The 22583-nt window shown below is 32.6% G+C and overlaps 2 protein-coding genes across 2 annotated transcripts; both read left to right on the top strand.

The window, feature by feature from the left end:
* Positions 1 to 14549: 14549 nt before the first annotated feature.
* LOC108462083 (ethylene-responsive transcription factor LEP-like) lies at positions 14550 to 16170 on the top strand. The gene has a single exon (XM_017762082.2). The coding sequence runs from the start codon at positions 14921 to 14923 to the stop codon at positions 15737 to 15739; it is 819 nt and encodes a 272-aa protein (XP_017617571.1). The 5' UTR covers positions 14550 to 14920; the 3' UTR covers positions 15740 to 16170.
* A 304-nt stretch (positions 16171 to 16474) lies between these two features.
* Positions 16475 to 20604, top strand: LOC108463764 (U-box domain-containing protein 44-like). The gene is made up of 4 exons (XM_017763668.2): positions 16475 to 16830; positions 17033 to 18346; positions 18475 to 18772; positions 18862 to 20604. Exons 2-4 carry the CDS (start codon positions 17123 to 17125, stop codon positions 20439 to 20441), a joined length of 3102 nt encoding a protein of 1033 aa, XP_017619157.1. The 5' UTR covers positions 16475 to 16830; positions 17033 to 17122; the 3' UTR covers positions 20442 to 20604.
* Positions 20605 to 22583: the final 1979 nt, after the last annotated feature.

The raw sequence follows: 22583 nt of genomic DNA, 5'->3' as shown, positions 1-22583 counted from the left end.
TTAAGTAATTTAGTCAAAGTTGTGGTTAATTAAGGCCCAGGGACTAAATTGTAAAATTTCAATCGTTATAGGTTTTTAATTAGCCAAGGTTTAGAGACTTAAACTACAATTAGCCAAAGGTCTAAAATGGTAAATAAACCATTTTTTTTATTGTGGATAGTGGATGATGATGGTAATTAGAATTAAGATTAATTAATTATGATTAAAGTAAGTTAAACCATGATTTAAATTATTAATCAAGACTAAAATAAACTAATTAAACTATAAAACCCAAAGTTAGTAGAAATAAAGATGAATTCATCATATTTTTTCACCGATTGTGCATTCTTGAAGAAGAAAACTCTATTTAGGAGTTCAAAACAAGCGACCATCAATTAGGTAATGCAATTAAGTACTTTTATTGTAATTTTTATAGATTTGAGGTCATGGGAGCTTGATTTAGTTAGCCCATGTATCAATTTGTGAAACTGTTAAAATTTTAAAAAATTTTCATTATTAAGAATTGAATGATTTAGGTGTTAAATTGATAAAAATTATGCTTAGTTTAAGAAAACTGACTTAATTATAAAGTTTAATTGTTAGTTCATGCATTAGGGACCAAATTAAATAAAATGAAAAACTGTTATAAAATTTCAATAGGAATAGGAAATAAAAGGTCCCTAATGAATATATGTGAAATCAAATTTTAATTTGAAGGTCTAGATTAAAAGTTATGCTTGTCTTGGGTTGAGGGACTAAATTGAATAAATTACAAAATATTTGTGACTTTTAATTGAATGTGATTTGATATGGAATTTGATATTTTTTATTTTTGGATTATTATTTGTAGCTAAAGACAACAGAGGGCTGTCGAGAGGGAAAGAAAAGGCGAGAGTCGACGACGAGTAACTCGAGTCTTCAGTTTGTATTTTTATGATTCAGATCACTTTAATTGTTGTATATTTATACTGTTTTGCATAGTATGATATTGAGGTGAGTTGAAAATGTTTATTTGAATTGAATTGCTATGATTGAGACTGATTATTGAAATAGTGGACTAAATTGAATAAAACAAAAAGTATTATAGCTTGATGATTTATGATGTTTAAGATGAAATTGAGTTGAGATATGTTGTATAACTTGATGAAATGATGAATTGAGATTGATAGATTCTCAATTGAGTTATATCATGAATTCAGAAAAATTTGTTACTTTCTTAACTGTTCAAGCAAAATTGAAAATAGTTGGCATGCCATAAGATAAATTAAGGTTACTTTGGTTATATGTCGATGAGCGTTAGACACATTTTCCTTCAGATTTTCCAATGAGTGCAGGGCACAACTTTTATTTTGGTATACCAATGAGCACTGAGTGCAATTTATTTACTTTGGATGTTTAAATGAGGCGTTGGATGCCAAATTGGTGTGTTGGTTGGGATCCATATATCCGTTCGAGTCTAAGTCATGTTAATAGGAAATATAATTTTTGAATTGACTGAATGATATTTGAAAGTGATTAAATGTTACAAAGTTGTACTATAGGTACTTATATACGATATTTGATTTCTGAGTGTGTAAAAGATTATGCGAGTTGATTAACAAGCCAAAGGGCCAATTTGGTAAGGTAAGGAATGAATTGTTTGATTTGGAAATAGAATGAAGTATAATCAAATTTTACGAATTGAGTAGATGTGCAAATATAATTGGCATTGTGATATTAGTATGAAATCTTGATATAGATAATTAATTCAAGTGAAGTATAGGTAATTCATTTAAAGTATTGGTATAGTTTCTTTTGTTGGTTATACGACATGTACCTAGGGTGAGTCAGTTTTGATATAATACTATATATTTTAGAATATTTGAATTGGAAGTTTGGTATATGGATTTAGTCATATGGATGCGAAATGCTTCTGAGTTTGTTATATAGTTTAGAAATGTATAAAAGATGTAATTGCCTATGGTACTTGTGGATAAGTATATATGTTTAAGATCTTAAATGAATTGGACTAGTTAATGAACTTATAAGTAATCTGACATTGGTGTATAGTTGATTAAGGTATTATAATTCATGTGAATTATATATTTTGGCTAAAAGTATGGTATGAATGTGTATATTAGTTGATTGGAATTTGTAAGTTGATGTTTCATTTAGAAATTTGTGAAAACACTATGTCATGTCATGATGTCGAATGTTTGTCATCGTGACAAGACTAAGTTGCCATACCATGGCACGACGTTGAGTATTGAACACTGCAATGAGGCCTACTTAGTATGTTACGTCGCGACAAGGAACTCATTTATGTCGCGACATCAACCTGATGTTTTGGAATCTTTACAATTTGGTCCTAATTCAACATCGAGTTAGCTTTAGAGGTTTCGTAAGCTTGTATAAGACCCAAAAACGGTTGTATATCATATTGTATAATTGTATTGCTTGAAATTAATTATTAATAGTATTAATCAAATTTAATTTGACTGTAGTTGCTCTGGTAACGAATGTGACACCTTGTAACTCAGACCTAGCGGTCGGGTTAGGTAATAGGGTGTTACAATATCACTTATACAAGTTTTCTCAATTTATAAGGAATCGAGACTTGCTAACATAGTATATCTATTACAATAAATCTTCCTTTTAAAATAGTAGAATAATCAAGATAGAAAATATCTTCAATAAGTTCAAGATCAGTCTTCAAATCTTCAAGGTTTCTAACCAGGTTACTTGATCTAATCCAATCTCTTCAAACTAGGGAAGTCTATTTTTGTAACATCCCTTAGCCTTTCAGGAAGACATAGTGTATATTATTATTCAGACAGACTGCCTGACGGGCTAGGGCATTACTAACGGACTCAAATCCTTGGTTTAACTTAGAATTTTTAGAAAAACAATTATGAAAATTTTCCTTAGTGTAAAAGTCATTTCTCTTCTTTCATTTGATAACGCGTCTTTAAAGAAAATAATAGAAGTTATAAAAGGAAAATCTATTATTTAACTACTGCCTAGTTATGGCATATATACTGAAATCATAAAAATTCATGATCAGCAAATCAAGATAGTCCGGCGTACACTTTCAAAGAAGGGACAAGTCTCATTTAAGATAAAATAATACAACGGCATAGTTAATTACAAAAGTTAAATAAAAATCATATGTATACGCAACCCTCCACCTTGCCATGCATGATAAAAAAATAAACAAGTGGTTCACTCGTAACCGCAACTCTGGCATTGTCCACTTCAACAGAGCCTTCTACTACTATCAAATTTGCAACACCCTTAACTTGTCTCTGTTACCGGATTAGGGTTACGAAGTACTACTGTACAATCAGAAACATTTAACATCATAATATTTAAATAAATTAAATTTATTATAAACTAATCAATCATATGCTTTTTGTCCCTAAATTGAGCCTTCGAGGCCCTAAAAATAACTTATAAGCAATTCGAGACTAATTCAAAACAAAACAGAAGTTTAAAAAAAAAAAGATGCAAAAATGTGAAAACAAGAGTCACATGACCGTGTGGCCAGGCCGTGTAACATTAGAGCAAGGGACACACAGCCGTGTCCCAGCCCATGTCCTCACCCGTGTAACTCACTGAGTTGCCTCACATGCCCGTGTGCCATGTCGTGTGCTAGGCTGTGTAACTCTCTGAGTTGCCATACATGCCCGTGTGTCAGGCCGTGTTACTCACTAACTTGAAACACTAAGAAATTTCAAATGACATGCGGTCGTGTGACAACCCGTGTCCCAGGCCGTGTGAACCTAAAGATTTACCTAAAATCAAGTCATTTCAAGTCCAATTCATGCATAACTAACCATTCCATTTGGGCACACAATCAAGGGGTTTAAACATTATTCAAACACACATAAACATGCCATTTCAAACATCCTAAATCACCTAACCAATATGCCATTCAAAGGTACTACAATTGCATCAAAAACATTAAAGATCAAACCAAAGCAATTTGACTATATCTCAAACAAAAAACCTAGTTCACTTAACTACCATACATGACCATTTGCAAGCCATCAAAACATGCCAAAATCACTTTATTTACAAGCACTTAAAAGTGGTCAATTTGACATAACTTGGCAAGGCATTAAAGTGCACCAAACCAACCACAAACTTTAAAGCATAAACATACCAAATCATTATTAACACATTCTCAAAATACCATTACAAAATATCCTATACATGTCATTATTAGCCTTGGCCAAAATACACAAAAACTACTGAAATGATTGCTGGATAGTGTGATAGGTCTCCAATGAGCTTCCAACCAGTCGAGCTTCTGACAATCTAAAAGACAAAGGAAAGTAACTATATAAGCAATAGTAAGCTCGAATAAACTTAAACATAACTTACCATGTCCTTTATACAATTTATAAATTAAACATAAATTATTACCAACGTCATAAGCTTAGTAATAACCTATACAACATCACCAAACTCACAAGTTAGTACACTTGCTCATGATGCTAATGAAATCAACCATAAGATATGTAGTTTACCACATATAAACACATCATTTAACACAACAATGTTATCATAAGATCATGATTCATTCCATTTGCATACTTACCATTTCATTTCCTTTTCTTACTCATTGAACTATCTAGAATTACATCAAATACTCAGGAAAGCTTACACATACTATACCTTTATTTATAACCTTAACCTTTCCTTTACATCAATGCTTACATGAACTATGAAATGGGTCTGCTCACATGAGCTATAGATTGGAACGTAAGCTACACAATGCTGCTCACACAAGTTGTGAAGAATCCGTAACAAATGTAAGACCCCAGCCATCGGTAGGACATTCAAGACCAACACCCGAAACATGAAATCTCTAATGACATGTCATTTGTATCCTAAGAATTCTTAAGGTTCAACCAGGACTCGTTATCCATCAATTCATCACAACATAGATACATTTATATATAGATTCATTTATATTAAAACAACATAGTAAACATTCAATTTAGCTAACATTAAAACAGTCACAGTTCATATGAACTTACCTCGACAAATAGGGCGTAGAAGTAAAGTCTAACTATTTCGAAGCTTTAGCTTTTCCTTGATCTAAGTCCGACTGGGGTTTATCTTGATCTAAATAACTAATTTCATTCAATTAAGTACTTCTAGAATAATCTAGAATCCATATTTATACAAAACTACAAAATTACCCCTAATACTTTAATTTTTCACAATTTAGTCCTTAAGCTTCTAACTTAAAATCTAACCATTTTAACCTAAATCCAACTTAACCAATGTTACAAGGGACTTTGAAACAACCCATTATTACCAACATTTCTCAACAAAACCTATGAATTTATACTTTTAACAATTTAATCCCTATTTCTAAAATTAATCAAAAATCACTTAATAAAACATGTTTATTTTACAAAAAAGATTGATAACCTATCAACTAACATAAAAAAAAAACTCAAAAAAATCTATGGCAAGTCCCTTAACCTTTAACAATTTTGCAATTTAACCCCCAGACTAGCTAGATTAAGTTAAAATGGATTCAAAAACATAAAAATCATTAAAAATCGGGCTTGAATTCACTTACATGCAAGATGAAAGCCTAGCCGAATGCTCAAACCATATTTTAATGGTGATTTTTAGTGGAAGTAGGAAACGGGGAAGAAGATGAACATAATTTCTTTAGTTTCCAGATAGCTTTTTAAACACCGTGACGTTGCCAGAGAACTTTAACTAAAGTTATACATTTATTTCGTAACTTTTTAACTTTTCGAGCTAAAATTTTGATCGGTTTTTTTACTATACAACATATCTGGTTGAATCTCAACATCCACAGGTGAAATCACGTATGAAGGGTCTAACCTGTACCGCCGTAACATTAATACATAAAACACGTTTTGTATTTTCTCTAATTCTGACGGTAAAGCCATACGATAAGTCATTGGCCCAATTCTCTCGGTGATCTCATACGGCTCGGTGAATTGTGGACTAAGCTTTCATTTTCGGCCAAAACGGAGAACTTTTTTCTAATGTGATACTTTTAAAAATACTCTGTCGCCGACTTGAAATTCAATATCTTTTCTTTTCAAATCCGTATAAGATTTCTGACGATTAGAAGCAACTTTCAAACTGTCATGTATTACTTTGACCTTTTTTTCAGTTTCTCGAATCAAATCAACATCGAATATCTTTTTATCACTCAACTTAGTCTAGTATAACAGAGTTTGACATTTTCGACCATACAAGGCTTCGTATGGTGCCATTTTAATACTTGCCTGGTAACTTTTATTGTAAGCAAATTCAACCAACGGAAGAAATTTCTCCCAGCTACCTTCGAACTCTAAAATACAACATTTGAGTATATCTTCGAATACTTGTATTACTCGCTCAGACTAACCATCTGTCTGTTGATGAAATGTTGTAATGAAATGTAATCGAGTGCCCAGAGCTTCATGTAATTTACTCCATAATAAGGAAGTAAATCGTGGGTCCCTATCAGAGATAATAGACACAGGTACACCATGCAATCTAACAATCTCAGAAACATATAATTCTACCAACTTTTCAAGTGAGTAATCCGTATGTACTAAAATGAAATGTGTGGATTTAGTCATACAATCCACAATAACCCAAACAACATCTTTCTTCCGCGGAGATAGAGGCAATCCCGATACAAAATCCCTCGTAACATTTCCCATTTCCACTCTGGAATCATCACAGGTTGTAATAATCCAGAAGTTACCTGATGCTCTACTTTGACTTGCTAACAAATCAAACATTTCGATACAAACTCTGAAATCTCTCGTTTCATTCTCGGCCATCAATACATTTGTTTCAAAGTTACCGTACATTTTATTACTATCAGGGTGTATCGACAAATTACTACTGTGAGATTCCTACAAAATTTTCTGAATAACATTAGAATTCCTCAGAACACATTTCTTGTTTATGAAATACAAACTACCATCCGAACTAACATGAAAGTTTGAATCATGTGTCAACTCAATCATTCCCGTTTAGAAATAAACTCGGAGTCATTTTTCTGAGCTTCACAAATCTGTTGCAGAAACATCAGTCTAGCTTTTAATTATGCTAATATAGAACCATCATTAATCAACGTTAACTGAGTGTTCAAAACTCGTAAAGGAAACAAAGATTTTCTACTTAAAGCATCAGCAACAACATTAGCTTTTCTCGGATGATAGTCTATGATCAAATTGTAATCTTTTAGCAATTCAAGCCATCTACGTTGTCTTAAATTCAATTCTTTTTGTGTCATTAAATACTTCAAGCTTTTATGATCCATTAAGATATGACATTTTTCTCCGTATAAATGGTGTCACAAAATCTTTAAAGCAAATACAATAGCTGCAAGTTCTAAATCATGAGTCGATAATTTTTCTCATGCGGTTTCAACTGTCGTGAAGCATAAGCTACCACTTTGCTTTCATGCATAAAAACGCAAGCCAAACCATTTAGTGAAGCATCATTATAAATCACAAATTCTTTACCGGACTCTGGCTGAACCAACACAAGGGCTTCGACCAACAACACTTTCAACTGATTAAGGCTTTGTTGATACTTTTCAAACCATTCGAACTTGACATCTTCTTGAAGCAGTCTCGTCAATGGCGTTGTTGTAAAGGGCTTTGCTCTCATCTTATAATTCACCAAAAAACTTTAATTTAATTTTAAATGATATATTAAATAAAAATTTAGTATTCATAATAATTTTCTCTAATTTTAATTTATTTAAAATGATATATTTAAGAGAATTAATGAGTACGCTACTTAAAATGTCAATTTAGCATTTGTATATTTATATTTAACTCATAGCGAAAATTTAAGTTTTTTTCTTTTTTAAATTTTTGTCAAAACATTGACTTGCAATCTTAAAATCCATATTTGAAACTATAAAAATAAAATACATTTAATTTTCATAAATAGATAATGTAAAATATTAATATTAGTGTGATCTAAAGATAAAATTTTAAATCACTTAAACTACAACATGGTATCTAAATTATATATTTTCTTTAAGTTGGCACGTAAATTATTTTTGATTATAAGTGATACTTAAATTATATTCCATTATTTAAATTATCTTTAAAAGTTAATATTGTTAAAAGAAAATTTAGACAATTATCTTGTAATACTTGACACTTTTTAACTAAAAAAATTCAAAAAGTTAAATATTACTTTTAAAATTTGAAAACATATTCATCTATTTTGTTTTTCAAATAAAACTTCAGTGATAAGAAATTTAAAAACTCGTCAAAAGCTCATCCAAACCTAATTTCAACAATGAACCCAGATTTCATTTTTTTTGTTTTGTTTTTAAACCCCAATTGAAACCCATGTGTTATTTTTTTAAGATGATTTTTTCATTCTTTTAGATATTTACAAATTAAAGTTATCTAACAATTAAAAAATACATTAAAAGAGAAAAGAATTGTGGTGGGAGAGAGAGTATAAAAATATTTGAAAATTGTTAATTTAATTAAATTTGACTTTTTAAATTTAATTTAATTTTAATTTAAAAGTACTACATGTCACAAAAATATTAGATAAAAGTTTTTTTGTTAACCGTGTTAACTTTTTAAGGTAATTTAAATAATAAAGTATAATTTAAGTACTATTTGTGACAAAAAATTTAGGTATCAAATTGAAAAAATATAATTTAAATATATTTTATAATTTAAGCCAAATTTAAATACAGCAACTATTATTTAATAAATTCTCATTTGTTAAAATTTATTATTAATTAAATAGAATAATATTAATTTTGATTTGAGAATCCGGCGTGGATAATTCCAGCATAAGTAAAAGATGAGTCAAGTTGAATTTGAATCTTCAATGATGGAATCAAAGCGCTCAAATCATTTTCTAAATAAATCTTACTTTTTGTCACGTTTATTTTTTTAATGAAATGTCACGTTTATTTTTTAACTTAATGTTTTGTCACTTTTATTCATAATTTTAGATTATAAAATAAATATTTTATATTTAAAATAATGAAAATAATTCAAAATTTTATATAAAATTATTTTTCAAAAATACTATATAAGAATTATTTACTTTTTATTTACTTGAAAATATAATATTTTAAGCTTTAATAATTTCTAAAGTACTAAAATAAATTTATTTTGTCAAAATAAATTTAAAAAGAAAAAATTAAAACTAACATAAAAAATCAAAATTGAATAAAATCAAATTGATTTATTATAGACAATTAAAATATTAAAAAAACCAACAAATAAAACTGAATTCACCTAAGAGAAGTATTTATTCACTTATGTAAAGAGAGGGATATATCCCATAAGCTAGTGGGTAGGATGGAGGGAAAGTATACCTATCTTCACCTCTCTAGAAGATAGATACACACTTGACTATGTCAAGCTTTTTCACTCAAGGATGGGAGAAAAAAACAAACCAAGTCTTCTTTCAATATCAAATTGTAATGTATCCAATAAAACCACTCAACTTGTTCTTTTAAAACAAAATTATAGTATTCTCGGTCAATGCAACTACTCATTCTAGTCTCTCATCTTTGAATATTAGTCAATTTCACAAATTACTATTCGACTTGTTTTAATGGGTTACTTTTTCAATATTTACATTATTTTCACTCCTCAATAGTTAAGAAAATTATTAATAATACATTTTATTTACAAAGTAGAAATATTATTATGATAATTGTTTGGTTCAAAAACACCAAGAGGGTGCTGAATTTGTATTTTAAAATTTTTTTATAATTTTTTTTAAATGATGAGAAAATGAAAGAAAAACTTGACACTTTGATTTATAGTGGTTCGAGCCCTATTGTCTACTTCCGCTATTTTGGTATACCTCAACTTTGGATTTCCCATTTCACTATACTTGAATTTTTACCTTTCAAGTAAAATATATAACCTTTACAATACTTATATTTTCTCACAAGACTAAAATAGAACTTTCCCCCTAATTTTTATGCCTTAACTAGAATCCTCTAGTTTTTACAAGGTGCAACTAAAACCTTTTACAAAAATATTTAAGGTTTTATACCTCAAAATTTTGAAGTAGCTCTATACAACAAAGATGAAGCATGCAAACAAAGAAGGCCTCTCAAAGGTGTGTGTTTACAAGTGTTAAACTCCCTTAAAGAATGAAAATGAGAATGATAAAAAGATCTAATAATAAGCACTTATATTTATATCAAGGAATGAGTTTGTGTATGTTTATAGTCGTTGGAGATGAATTCTAGCCATTAGAAGCATAAATTTCGGGCTTAAAATCCCTTGCAGAGCTTTGGGTGCAATACCTAGCCTTTAGGGTCTAGTACATTTATTCAAAACTTGACTGTTGAGCCACAAGTATTGCACCTTAGTTGGAAGGGTGCGGTACCTCTTGAGTAGGGTGATGTATCTTTACGCCTTTTTGCACATTGACTTTTAGGTACCACACTTTTTGGTCAATGTGTTTTACCTAGCTTGAAAATACTAATAAAAACAATTCTTAAAAATATTTTTCAAGCCTTAAAATTATTTTGAAAGTGTTTGATAAAAATTTCAACTATATTTCTACCAAATGACTTAAAAATATAATATATAAAATTTATCTTAAATGTTATTATATTAAAATCTAAAGACCATCAAAACTAACAATAATATTTTTATTTTTTATATTTTAATATAATATTTTAAAAAAATATTCACATGAGATTTAAACCTAAATTGTCATTGTTTTCAACCGCTTAACTTTACTTTTTCAATCAAAACTTTATTTATTTTATATATTAATTTTTATAAATATATTTGTTACATATGTTCTTTTAATTATAATCTAATATTTTTTTTTATGAAATAGACTGCCACATGCTCTAATATTTCATTTTTATTTAACCTTTTAATTTTATTTTTACCATACTCCAACAATGTGTTATTCTTCTAAATTTATTTGTCTATAAATTAAATAAAATTTTCTATATTCTATAATTAATAACCCAACACCTTTCATCCTCAAAGTTAGCTTAGGTTAGGTATATTTATTTGTTTATTGTTAGTAGTACTATTACAAGTTAGATACTACGGATTTAAGTAACTTTGGCTTCAACATTTTTATAGTAGCTATAAATTAAAGAATTATCATATCGCCTTTTTATCTCTATCAAGTTTTCTCTACACCATGTGCAATTCTAGGATCTTTTCTACCTTTTTATTTCTTTTTCCGAAATCTTTCTTAAAAAAAGTTGTTCCAATATTTTGAAAATTAGTTTTAACCTTTTAACATGATGGTAAAATCCGGATTAAAAATTAAACTAATTACTTTTATCTCATGACCCTTCATTAGCCATTAGAAAACATATTTAAATGCAATTAAAGTTATACTAATAATAATAATATTAACTAAACTAAAACTCAATAACATCTACTCTCACCAAATTCTAAAGGAAGAAAAAGGGAAGAGTATTAAATCCAGATTTACAACATATGGGGACAAAATAATGGAGCTAATGGGCTCCGGAAACCAAGAAATTAAGTTAGAAAAACCATATTAATTAAAGAGATAAAAATGGAAAATGGAAGACAAATGAACAAAGTGGCAATTATTAGATGCTGAGAAGATAGTGCATGCATGCTCTTGAATCCAAATCCCAACGCATTTACATCAAATTTCTCGCCCCTTGTAATATAATATGTATAGTCTCACCTCAAAAGTCTTTGCATATTTTTGACCTAATATTGTGACTTTGTATATTGGAATCAAATCTTGCCAAGTACTGCAAATTAAGGATAAACATTACACTGCCTCTAAAGTCAGCATTTCTAACTTGGGATACGCACTTTTCCCTATTTGAAAATACCTATACATCATACGGAAATCGGATATATTTTTTAATGATTTGGGATTTTTTGAAAAAAAAAAAAAAAAAAACTTTTTGAGGGAAAATTGTCTGTTTCCTGATGGCTGAGTTTTATTCATCAAATAGAACAACTCTTATTATATTTTCTGTTTTGGGGAAAAAAGTTAATTAGTTTTAAAATTCCTAGGATTATTTTTTGACTTCAAATCTCCTTCAACATCCCATTTTAATTGGATGCATGTTTCTTTCTTCATCATAATATTTTAATTAATATCCAACAACATAAATCTGATAATAAAATAAATATACCTTCTACTTCGTAAGACAAGAACCTTTAATTGAACCAACTTGCAGTAGATGAAAATTGGAGCTTTATATAGATTTTGCCACATGACATGTATTTATTATCATGAAATATTTTATTACATCAAAATTCAACACTAAATTAAAATTTAATGCCAACATTTTATTAACATGTTTAAAACACAAAAAATATAAATATAACCCATGCCACCCCCATCATATATCACATCCTTTTTGTTTAATTTTCATAATTTAATGGGAATGATTGTTTATTCAACTGAATTACATCCTGTGCCTCAAGCCTGCTTTCCTTGTTTTTCTCTTTTGACTTGCCAGTTGCCATCATTATCAAATATATTGATTTGTAATGAGGATATTTTGGCTAAAATTTCCAGTTATTAATAATTTAGGAAACCAGGAAAGAAATTATTTAAAAATGTGATTCATCCTAGTAGTAGGCTATAAGGATTTTCTTTTTTTAGTCACATGGATTTCACCTCAATTTCCCGATTTAAAGTTTTTACTTTTTCTTATATAACCCTTTTGCTAACACATTTTATTATGATATTTTAAAAAAATTTAAGTAATATATTATATCTAATAATATAATTAAATGCAAATTGGTAACTTCTTATTCATAACTATTTTATATAATACTGTTTTTGTTCAAATTCATCTTTTAATAAAGGGCAAATGACACTGAGGCAAATACTTGTAGTATCTATATAATGTTATAAGTGGGTCCCTTTAGGTCAAAGCATGCTGCCAATGTTAATTAATCACTAGTAAATAGATAGGTCTTCCTAGAGAAATGTTTTGTTCAAAAAAGCATGCCTATGTGTCCTTTCCACATGCAACCCAACATGCCGCCCCCTTCATTTCATTTGAGTGTGCTTATACATGCTAATGTGAAACAAGAATGGATACCCCAAAAACTTCAAAAGCAAGGCATGTAAAAAAAAGAAAAGAGAAAACCCTCTGAAAATAGGGAGAAAAAGGCATTGCCCCCATGGGATTGAAGAATATCAAGAAAAAGCACACATTTTAGCTTCAAAAAGCTGTGAAAGATCGTGGAACTTATCATTATATTTGGCTTAAATTGGATGCACATGGCTGATATTATATGATATTCCGGGTTTATTTTTTTTTTTATATTTAAAAAGGCTCAGTTGTATTAGTTAGTCTTAGGGCAACATGGCCTTTTTCGCAGTGTTTAGAGGACTACACGTAATATATAGATATATTTTGTATGGATTGTGTTGTTTTGCGTCAAAAGAGAAATCTTTTAGACTTGTATTCTAAGACTGGAGATAAAAAGGTATACTTGTGGAAATGATGGGTACTGACACATGAAAATGATATTTGGATTGGCAATCATATGGTACTGCAGCAGCTTGTAAACCTTTTTGAATGAAGTTATATATTCAGAGTCATGCAGACTCATAAATACTAGTGACTTTATTTATTAGTACATTTACATGATTAGTTCCGGATTCAGCTCAGGCTCTCTCTCTCTCGCATGTCAGAATCTTTGAAGAAAGATAATAGAAAATCAAGGCAAAGCGAATTTGATCATTGGGAAGTCAATGAAAATTTTGCTAGAAAGTTCATTCAAAGGAGCACTTGTCAATCATGGGAATCATATTAAGCTGGTGATGAGCCCATGATTGCACTTATTGCAGGAGAAATCATCAGCTTGTTCAAACTCATGGCCCAATGGATATGATTGAACTCAAGGCAGATGAATCATCACTTGTACTGCTAAAATCACCTGAATATATGTAACTTTGTAATCTCTCAAACCCATAAATATTACAGCACAATCACTTTGATATCATAGCTAAATTCATGTGATGAATTTAGTTATTATATTATTAAAATATTAAATAAATCTAAATTATAATAAAATTAATATTTATTATATAAAAATATTTTTTTAATTTTAATTTTATTTAAATTTTTAATATTAAAGAAATTAAATCAATTCATTTAATAGTACACAAACAAATTTAATTAATTACATTCACCTAAACTCATACCATGGGATGCCCTTAACTGCAAGTAGCTCATTTCCTACTTATATTATTATGAATAAGGAATGTATAAAATTGTGATTTCACGTCGTCCTTATCTCTTTCCAATAGACAAATCAGATTTTGAGGAAAAATTTGATTTGTCATGCTCTTATTGATAAGGAATAAGAATGATATGGAATCACAATTTCATACAATCCCTTCTCATATTTTTATCTAATTATTGAAAAAAAAAAGCAACAGAAAAAGGTTGTATACACTCATTTCCTACCTTAGATACATAAGAAAAATTACATTGAAAATACAAGAAACATGAGAAGATGTGTGTTTCTCCAACATCATATGTATCATCACAAATATTAGGAAAAGTGGCTTTGTATTGAGTGACTCATCATGAAGGGCAACTGTGCTCATGGGAGTTTATGAGGGTCCAATCAGAAGCAAGGGCCCACACTAGGATCATTATGCAAGCATGGGACAATGTTCTTTTGCTCACTCCTAATTTTGGATTTAGAAAACTATGGATGGCATTTGAAAAATTTCTCCTTATTTAAACCCCAATGCAAATGGCTGATAAACAAGCCTCAACTAGCACCCTCCTAAAAACCACCGAGCTATATTATTGTTCTATTCCATTCCCAAGACCAAGAATTTTCTCCCTTTATCCCTCTCCCTTTCTATCTATCTAATCAGAAAAAAAGGAAGAAGCATTAAGACCCCAGAGAGACAAACACTAAAGGAAATACAAGTTATTGTTTCTTTCATTATCTTCATGGATTTCAACAACTCAAAGACTAACTCTCCTTCTTCTTCTAAAAACAAGAGAAAGCAGCAACAAAAGCAGCCTCAACAGCAACAACAGCAACAAGAGGCAAGGTTCTTGGGAGTAAGGAGGAGGCCATGGGGCAGATATGCAGCGGAGATAAGAGACCCTTCCACGAAAGAAAGGCATTGGCTTGGCACTTTTGACACTGCCGAAGAAGCAGCCTTAGCCTACGACCGTGCCGCTCGCTCCATGCGCGGCTCTAAGGTTCGGACCAACTTCGTTTATTCCGATATGCCAGTTGGCTCATCGGTCACCTCCATCATTTCCCCTGACGAATCACAGCATGACATGTCGTCAATTTTTCCCATTCACCCACCGTTCCACCAACAAACGGATGCTAACCAAGACCAGCTTTTCTTCACTCAAGACCCTTTCAATGCCTGCCACTTCTCTTCTGGATGGAACCAAGAGAGTAGTGATACACTAGTGTCTTACACCCCCATTACTGGCGTCATGGATGCTGCTGGAAATGGTGGTTCTCAACAGTTCAGCGATGACTGTGAGCTGCCACCATTGCCTCCTGATGTCTCTTCTACTTGTTATGGCTCTGGAGTTGATATGAGTTATACTTATGGATCGTGGAGTGACACTGGCCTTCTCGGGTCTGCAGATGGATTTGACTCAGGAGTCGGTCAACCATTTTTCGACTTTAACTCTTACGAACTTATGCAGCACACTCCAGTCTTCGGGAAGATACCATCGGTTCCTGATACGGTAGCTGAAGGATTTGATTTGGGTTCATCATCATCGGGCTACTTCTTTTAATAGCAACTACAACTTCTGTCTTCTGTTATAAAATACTATCATTTCAAAAAAAAAAAAATTGTCAGTCTTAGTTTGGGGATGTTGCTGTTAGTGGCTTTTTGCTTATTTTGATGATTTTGGGGCGTACGTAAGTACGGGTTTCATGGGTTGTTGTTGGATTTAGGGTCCAATTTGGGGAAAAGGGTCCTGCTTCCAAGCCTGTTTTTGTGGTTCATGTCATTGCCTTTTTCGGTCAAAGGTGTACGGGGCCAAGATAAATGGCCTTTTTTGGTTTGTAAGTAAATGTAAAATGTGTGATCACAATTCACACCATCGCCAGCAGCTTGAATGTTTTTACTTTTAATGGATTAACACGTGTTCTTAATAGACATGTGTTGTAATAGGGTGCCGCAATCTAAGAACTCCAAAGATTCATATTATGACGTCAAAAAGTGCTGCCACTTAGCTCTAAAATTAAACTAGTTCAGCTCTAATTTATTAATGGGAAAACAAAATTTTAATTTACGCAGCCCAATAAGAAAGAATCCCCAATTGACGCGTTTGAATTTTTTAAATGAAATGATTAAGGGTGCCATCTTGGAGAAGCAAACACCCATTTTGTAATACCCCACTGAAGGCGACTTTACTACCAAGCATAGTGGTTGCCTTGCCATTTGAATAGTTCCTGGTAATGACGACATCTTTGACATCACTATACTCCATGGTCTTGGTGATGAAATTCCGTCACCCAAGTGGAAGAGCCAACGTTATTAGTGCTGCTTATATTGTTGATTGTGGAGTGTGATAACTGGCTCCTGTGTGGATGTGGGTTCAGAGAATCAGTGCTTATAAGCCGCGTATAGTCTGCGTGAAAAGTTCCAACGTCCAACCGCGGTCCCATTGTGCACGCTAACAAGACTTTGTTCACTCAAGCTTGACTTTTCCTTTAAAATCTTCCATCTTAACACTATAAAAACTATAAATTATATCTTCCCTTATGTCACTTGAAAGCGTCAACGTATTCTTATGGTCTTTTTTAAACAATCCGTTTCTTGGAGAGCCCGGGAACTTCACCTTCAACCTCCTATTGGCCCCAAGAATCAACACACCAGGTTTCAAGTTCAACTCTTTTTTTTTCCCCTTTCATTTTTTAGTTAAGTCTTATTAACGAATTTTAGGTGAACCATGAAAGAGATATCATATCATTAGCAAAGTTCTTGCATAGGGCAGCTATTGTTTCTTAATAATCCTGATTGTACAACTTAGGAATAAAGGCCATTGATAAGGGCTTCTTTTTGTTTTGTTCTTTTGCAGGGGTTTATTATTACATGCCAAAGTTGTAGCGAGCAGCTGTGAAAGGAATTTACCTTTTAAAACAGGAGTTAATTCTTACAGCTCCTTCCAATGTCTTGGATGGACTTTAGAATTGGAATTGAGGATGTTGGTGGAGCAGTATTACAGGAACTGTGGAACAGGGTGGGGTTGCAAATAGTGGATCTTGCTAAGGAAACAAGGGATGTTGTGCTTGAGAAAGACAACTTCCGAGAATTCTCCACTAGTATCTCTGAGTTGGATACTCTTTTGCAGGCCCTAAATGTGAACCAAATTGAAACTTCAATGGGTTCAGAATTCACCAAGGCAGCATTGGAGAAACTGGACAGCCAGCTAAGGAAAGCCCACAAGATGATCAAGGATTATAAATCCGGAAGCTATCTCCGGTTCATACTTCACTCGCATTCGGTGCTCTCGCAGATGCAATATTTAGCCAAAGATATAGCTGCAATCGTTTCCTCATTTGAGTTGATTAATCTTGATATGGCAGTGAACTTGAAGAGTATGAATACCCGTATCATCGAGCACCTGGGTTCAATGGAGTTCCGCATGTCAGCATCAATACAAACAATTGCTTCAGAAATAAAGAATTCAATATCCCGGAGCAGTAGAAACAGAGAGAGTGCTGTGAAGCTCCTGGAGAAAATCGCGGAAGCAGTCGGTGCCAATGCCGATGCATCTTTGGTGAAAAATGAATTGGCACTTTTGAAGCAGGAAAAACATGAGATGGAAGTTCAAAAGAAGCTGGCGGTGTCACTTGAGCTTTCTCAATTGATACACTTATTGTACAGTACCGAAATGGTTTCACGGCCACTGAATGAGGATACCTCAACGTACCACAACCAATACCCTATCGGTTCCTTCATATGCCCCTTGTGCGATGAGATGATGGTAGACCCGGTTGCAATTATCTGCGGCCACAGCTTTGAGAGGAAGGCTATTGAGGAATATTTCAAGCGTGGAAACTATGATTGTCCCACTTGCCGACAAGACCTTCAAAGTCTAGAGCTTACTCCTAATGTTAACCTCCGGAGCTCTATACAAGAATGGAAGAAAAGAGATATGGACTGGAAATTTCAAGCTGCAGTTGCCGGTATCAATTCCGATGATCCTTTTAGAAAAAACAAAGCCTTCGATGATATGCAGGATCTGGTGGACATCTCTGAATATGCAGTGAAAGCTGCAGAGGAGGGACTCATACCGAAGTTCGTCGAGTCGTTAAAGGACACTAGGCTTAACAGTGTGGCTGCAGAGAAATGCCTTTATTGTTTAGCAAAATACTGTGAGGACCATCAGGTAAGGAAAGACTGGGTTTCTATATCTGTTTAAATCTAATCCATTAAGTATATTCTTTTGTTATTATATTTCTCATTGGAGCAAGCATTCAAATATGATGATTAAGATTTCTTTTTTCGGAATTGCAGCTACAGCTTGTTGACGCAGGAGCTGTTCGCCGCATTGTGAAGCGCATGTACAATGGTGAAACAGAAGCCAATTCAGTTTCCATCCTGTTGGAACTGTCTAAAACAGAAACTCTCATAGAGAGAATAGGGAATACCAAGGATTGTATTCCTGTCTTGGTTTCTTTGCTCAGTAACCCCAACCCTGATACCTCGTCGAAAGCTAAAGCTGTATTGCAGAATCTTTCTTCCAACACACACTTCGCTGTGAAGATGGCTGAAGCTGGATACTTTCAGTCATTTGTTGCTCGATTCAACCAAGGTGAAGCACTAGATACAATCGAGATAAAAAACTGATGGTACGATATGTTTATTGAGTAAATTAACCTACTTGAAAGCCTGTTCTTGCAGTTGCAGGACAACAAGAGACCCAAGCATTGATGGCTGAAGCCTTGGAAAAGATGCAGCTCAAAGAAAACAGCATCAATGACCTGAAAGATAAACAATTTGTTCACAATCTAGTTCACTTGCTATCCTCAAATTCCCCAGCATGGAAATCTGCTTGCATCAAATGTGTCAAGAAGCTTGTACCGTATCCCAAGATGGTAAAGCGGTTTCTATCAGATCCGGAAACTATACCACTTTTACTTAATCTCATTTCATTCAGGTCAGATCCTCTCCTTAAACAAGAAGCTGCTGAGATTCTAGCTCTACTGATAGAAGCATGTCAGCCTCCTCAATTTCAGATGTATCAAGGGCTCCAGGAGCTGCAATCACAGCATAATGTCGATCTCCTTTTGCAGTTTGTTCCAAAATTTGATAGTCAATTTAAGGTCAAGTTCTTGCACCTGCTGCTTGAGCTAGGCAATAAGTCAAAGACAGCTCAAAATCTAATACGATCGAACACAGATGCCATGGATAACCTTTTTTCTTGCCTTGGTAGTGATCATCCTTCAGTTAGAAAATGGGCAATGAAGCTAATACATTGTGTGTCTGAAGATCATCCTGACGGGGTCCCTCTCCCACCATCCCCTGGAAAAGAAACTGCCATCAACACCTTAGCATCCATCCTAGCATGTTCGCCTAATTGTGAAGAAAGGTCCCTTGCTGCTGGAATAATTAGCCAACTTCCAAAAGATGATATGGTTATTGATGAAGTACTCCGTAAATCAGAAACTTTAAAAGCTATTCATGAAGTGATTTGCAATTCGGAGGAAGAATTTGGTGTGATTGGAGCACCCACTAACCAAGACAAGTCCCTACTTGAAAATGCACTAGCTGCACTTTTACGATTCACGGAACCCACCAAGCCCCAACTCTGGAGGCAAGTAGGACAGCTTGAGCTCTATCCATCTTTAATTCGACTGCTTTCTACAGGTAGCTCGCTGGCCAAGCAGCGAACTGCCATTGCTCTTGCACATCTATCACGGTCCACAAGCCTGTCAGTCGCAGAAACAAGCATCAGACTAAAGCAAGAGAACTCCATGCTACTGCTTAGCATGAAGAAGCTCTTCCCTAACATGTCGTGGTGCTGCTCAGGCTCAGCAGACAATGAAATTTTATGCCCCCTCCATGGAGTTGCATGTTCGCAGAGACTTACTTTCTGCCTTGTCAAGGCAGATGCTGTGAAGCCACTATTGCGAACTTTGAGTGATACAAACTCGGGTGTGGCAGAGGCTGCCCTAATGGCGCTTGAAACATTGTTAGAAGATCACAGCACATTGTCACATTCAAATGCAAGTGCTGCCATTTTAGAGAGTGAAGGTGTTGTGGCAATTCTGCAGGTCCTAGAGAAGGGATCCTTGTCTGCCAAAACAAAAGCCTTGGACTTACTCCAGAAGATCCTAAACCATTCACAAATAAGTGATGTGTTGTTTCGGAGGTGTGAGGGAATCCTTATCCAATTGCTCCACGACGATGCCCTTCGAAAGAAAGTAGCTCTGGTGCTTAAGAACATGAATGTTCTTCCTGAGCAATCCTCATATTTCTGAAATTGTTGGTTTTCTGTAAATAGGAAGCCTGAACCAAAAATTGTACAGAGTCCTAATCAATTCTTTAGGTAAGGTCAAGGGTTGAACTCAGCCCAAAACCAAAAACATAGCATATTCATTTTTCAGCTGATCAGAAATAATAAAAAGAAATTCTTTAGAACAATGCTTAATGAGTTAATGAAATACATCACCATGCAAACAGAAAGGTCATATGCAGATTGATACCATGGAATCATGTTGTTTTAGAGTACATAATGTATACTATTCAGAGTGGTTCAATGGAATTAATAGGCTTCTCAGCAGTTTTGAATGGACTTAGAAGCATCTATGATATATATTGTTGTATTTATTATATGCAAAAGCGGCATTGTAAACCATTCTGCAAGTTGCAAAGCCTTAAATCACTTTCCAACACCTGATTTCACATCAATTGCCTGTGCAGTGAATGCTTTACTTTGGATAACAAAGTTACAAGTGGTTCACTCCTAAGAAACAACAAAAGCATATTTCCACATTACAGATATTAGGATGGGTTAACAATAGATAGTAAATAATTTGATATTCTAATCTATTCTATCTGATTTTGTTAAACGCAAATATTATGAAATTTAGTTATTATGAAATCAGATTTTTTTATTTTATTTTAATGATTTTAGAACTATGATGATAATAAAGTCCGAATAAATTCATAGAAGAACCTTTTGGTACCTTTATGTGTTATTCTATTAAAAAATATTAGGATATTGTGAAAGAATGGGTGATGCATGCCTTTAAAGAATGACTAATGTGGTTCTTATATGGAAGGTGAAAGTTCCTAATGAGTTTATTCAATTTAGGTCTATAAGTACTAACTTTTTTGTTCAACATTCTGTTGGGAAATGTGTTTAACATAAATGTGTTTATATTGTAATAAATATGTAAATTTTTTCTATGTATTTGAACGATGAATAAATAAGTTTTACATTTCACTGTTATGTCTTATATTTCTATATTTCATATTTTGCATGCATAGCGAAATTGTGACAAGCAAATATTAACTCATTTGTTATCTATGTTCAAACTGATGATAAGTGGCATTGTAGGAACGTTTACATTGCGAGAAAGACAACTTACTTCAATAGATAATCTAAACGAGTCTGTAATATCATAAAAGAATCAAAATAAACATTTGATTCAAATACTAAGAAGAATTATTATGTAGTCTACAATTCCAATTGAGGAGATGGCTAGTATTGACTATCGGAGCAATTGACTCTACGGGTAGAGACATAGATGTATTCATCGGTAGAATAATACATTGGAATAGATCTAAGATAAATTAATTTTGAATTTGTTTTTGAATTAATTCACTTGTGATATTCAGGTGTGATTTATCTAAATCCTGAGTTAGTCACTGACCATGTGTATGTAACTCATGTGCTTTGATATAAGTGAAGGTTTATACTCTAAAAATGATCGAGTCGATAACCAGTATGTTGGGTACATGAGTTTTACTAGCAACAGTGAAATTCATAGCTCAATTAAAGAGTTAACGATATCCTCTCATTAGCATTGTGTGGATTGATAAATATGGAACGTGACCACAGATTGCTTATTCTTGAATGAGCAATTTATCACAGTCATTTGTTGATAGTGATCATATTAATCATTAAGAAGACATAATGATGACAATAAGATAAAATAAGATTGTATTTAGTGAACGACTTTAACTCAAAAGAATCAATGATATTATATGACAGTAACATACATATGACGAGGTCATTGGACAAAGCAGTTAGATGAATTGCTTTCGTAAAGAGTATGTAATTAGGAGTTTTCAATCATGATACTTTTTATGAACTGACTTAATGATTAAGTAATTTTAAATTATCGGAATGATGTTTCTGGACATAATTGCAATTATTAGAGCCTAATTGTATATGTCTGATTGGTCTCTCCGCTAGGCTTGATCGGACTGTATTTGAATTAAAAGAAAATTTTACAACTTTGAAAATAATTTAATTGAGTCGATTTATTTGACGTGGAATTAAATTGGGCGGTCGCAAGAATTATTCAACTAGAGAATTTGATTAAAAAATTTTCTTCAAAAATTAATTTGAAAATTTTAAGTGATATTTTGGAAAATTAATTTTGATCAAGTAA

This window comes from Gossypium arboreum, chromosome 3 (genome assembly GCF_025698485.1).
Source record: "Gossypium arboreum isolate Shixiya-1 chromosome 3, ASM2569848v2, whole genome shotgun sequence".
In the NCBI taxonomy this organism is placed as follows: domain Eukaryota; kingdom Viridiplantae; phylum Streptophyta; class Magnoliopsida; order Malvales; family Malvaceae; genus Gossypium; species Gossypium arboreum.
Note: the sequence above shows the minus strand (reverse complement) of the source record. Positions and strands in the feature narration are given on the sequence as shown.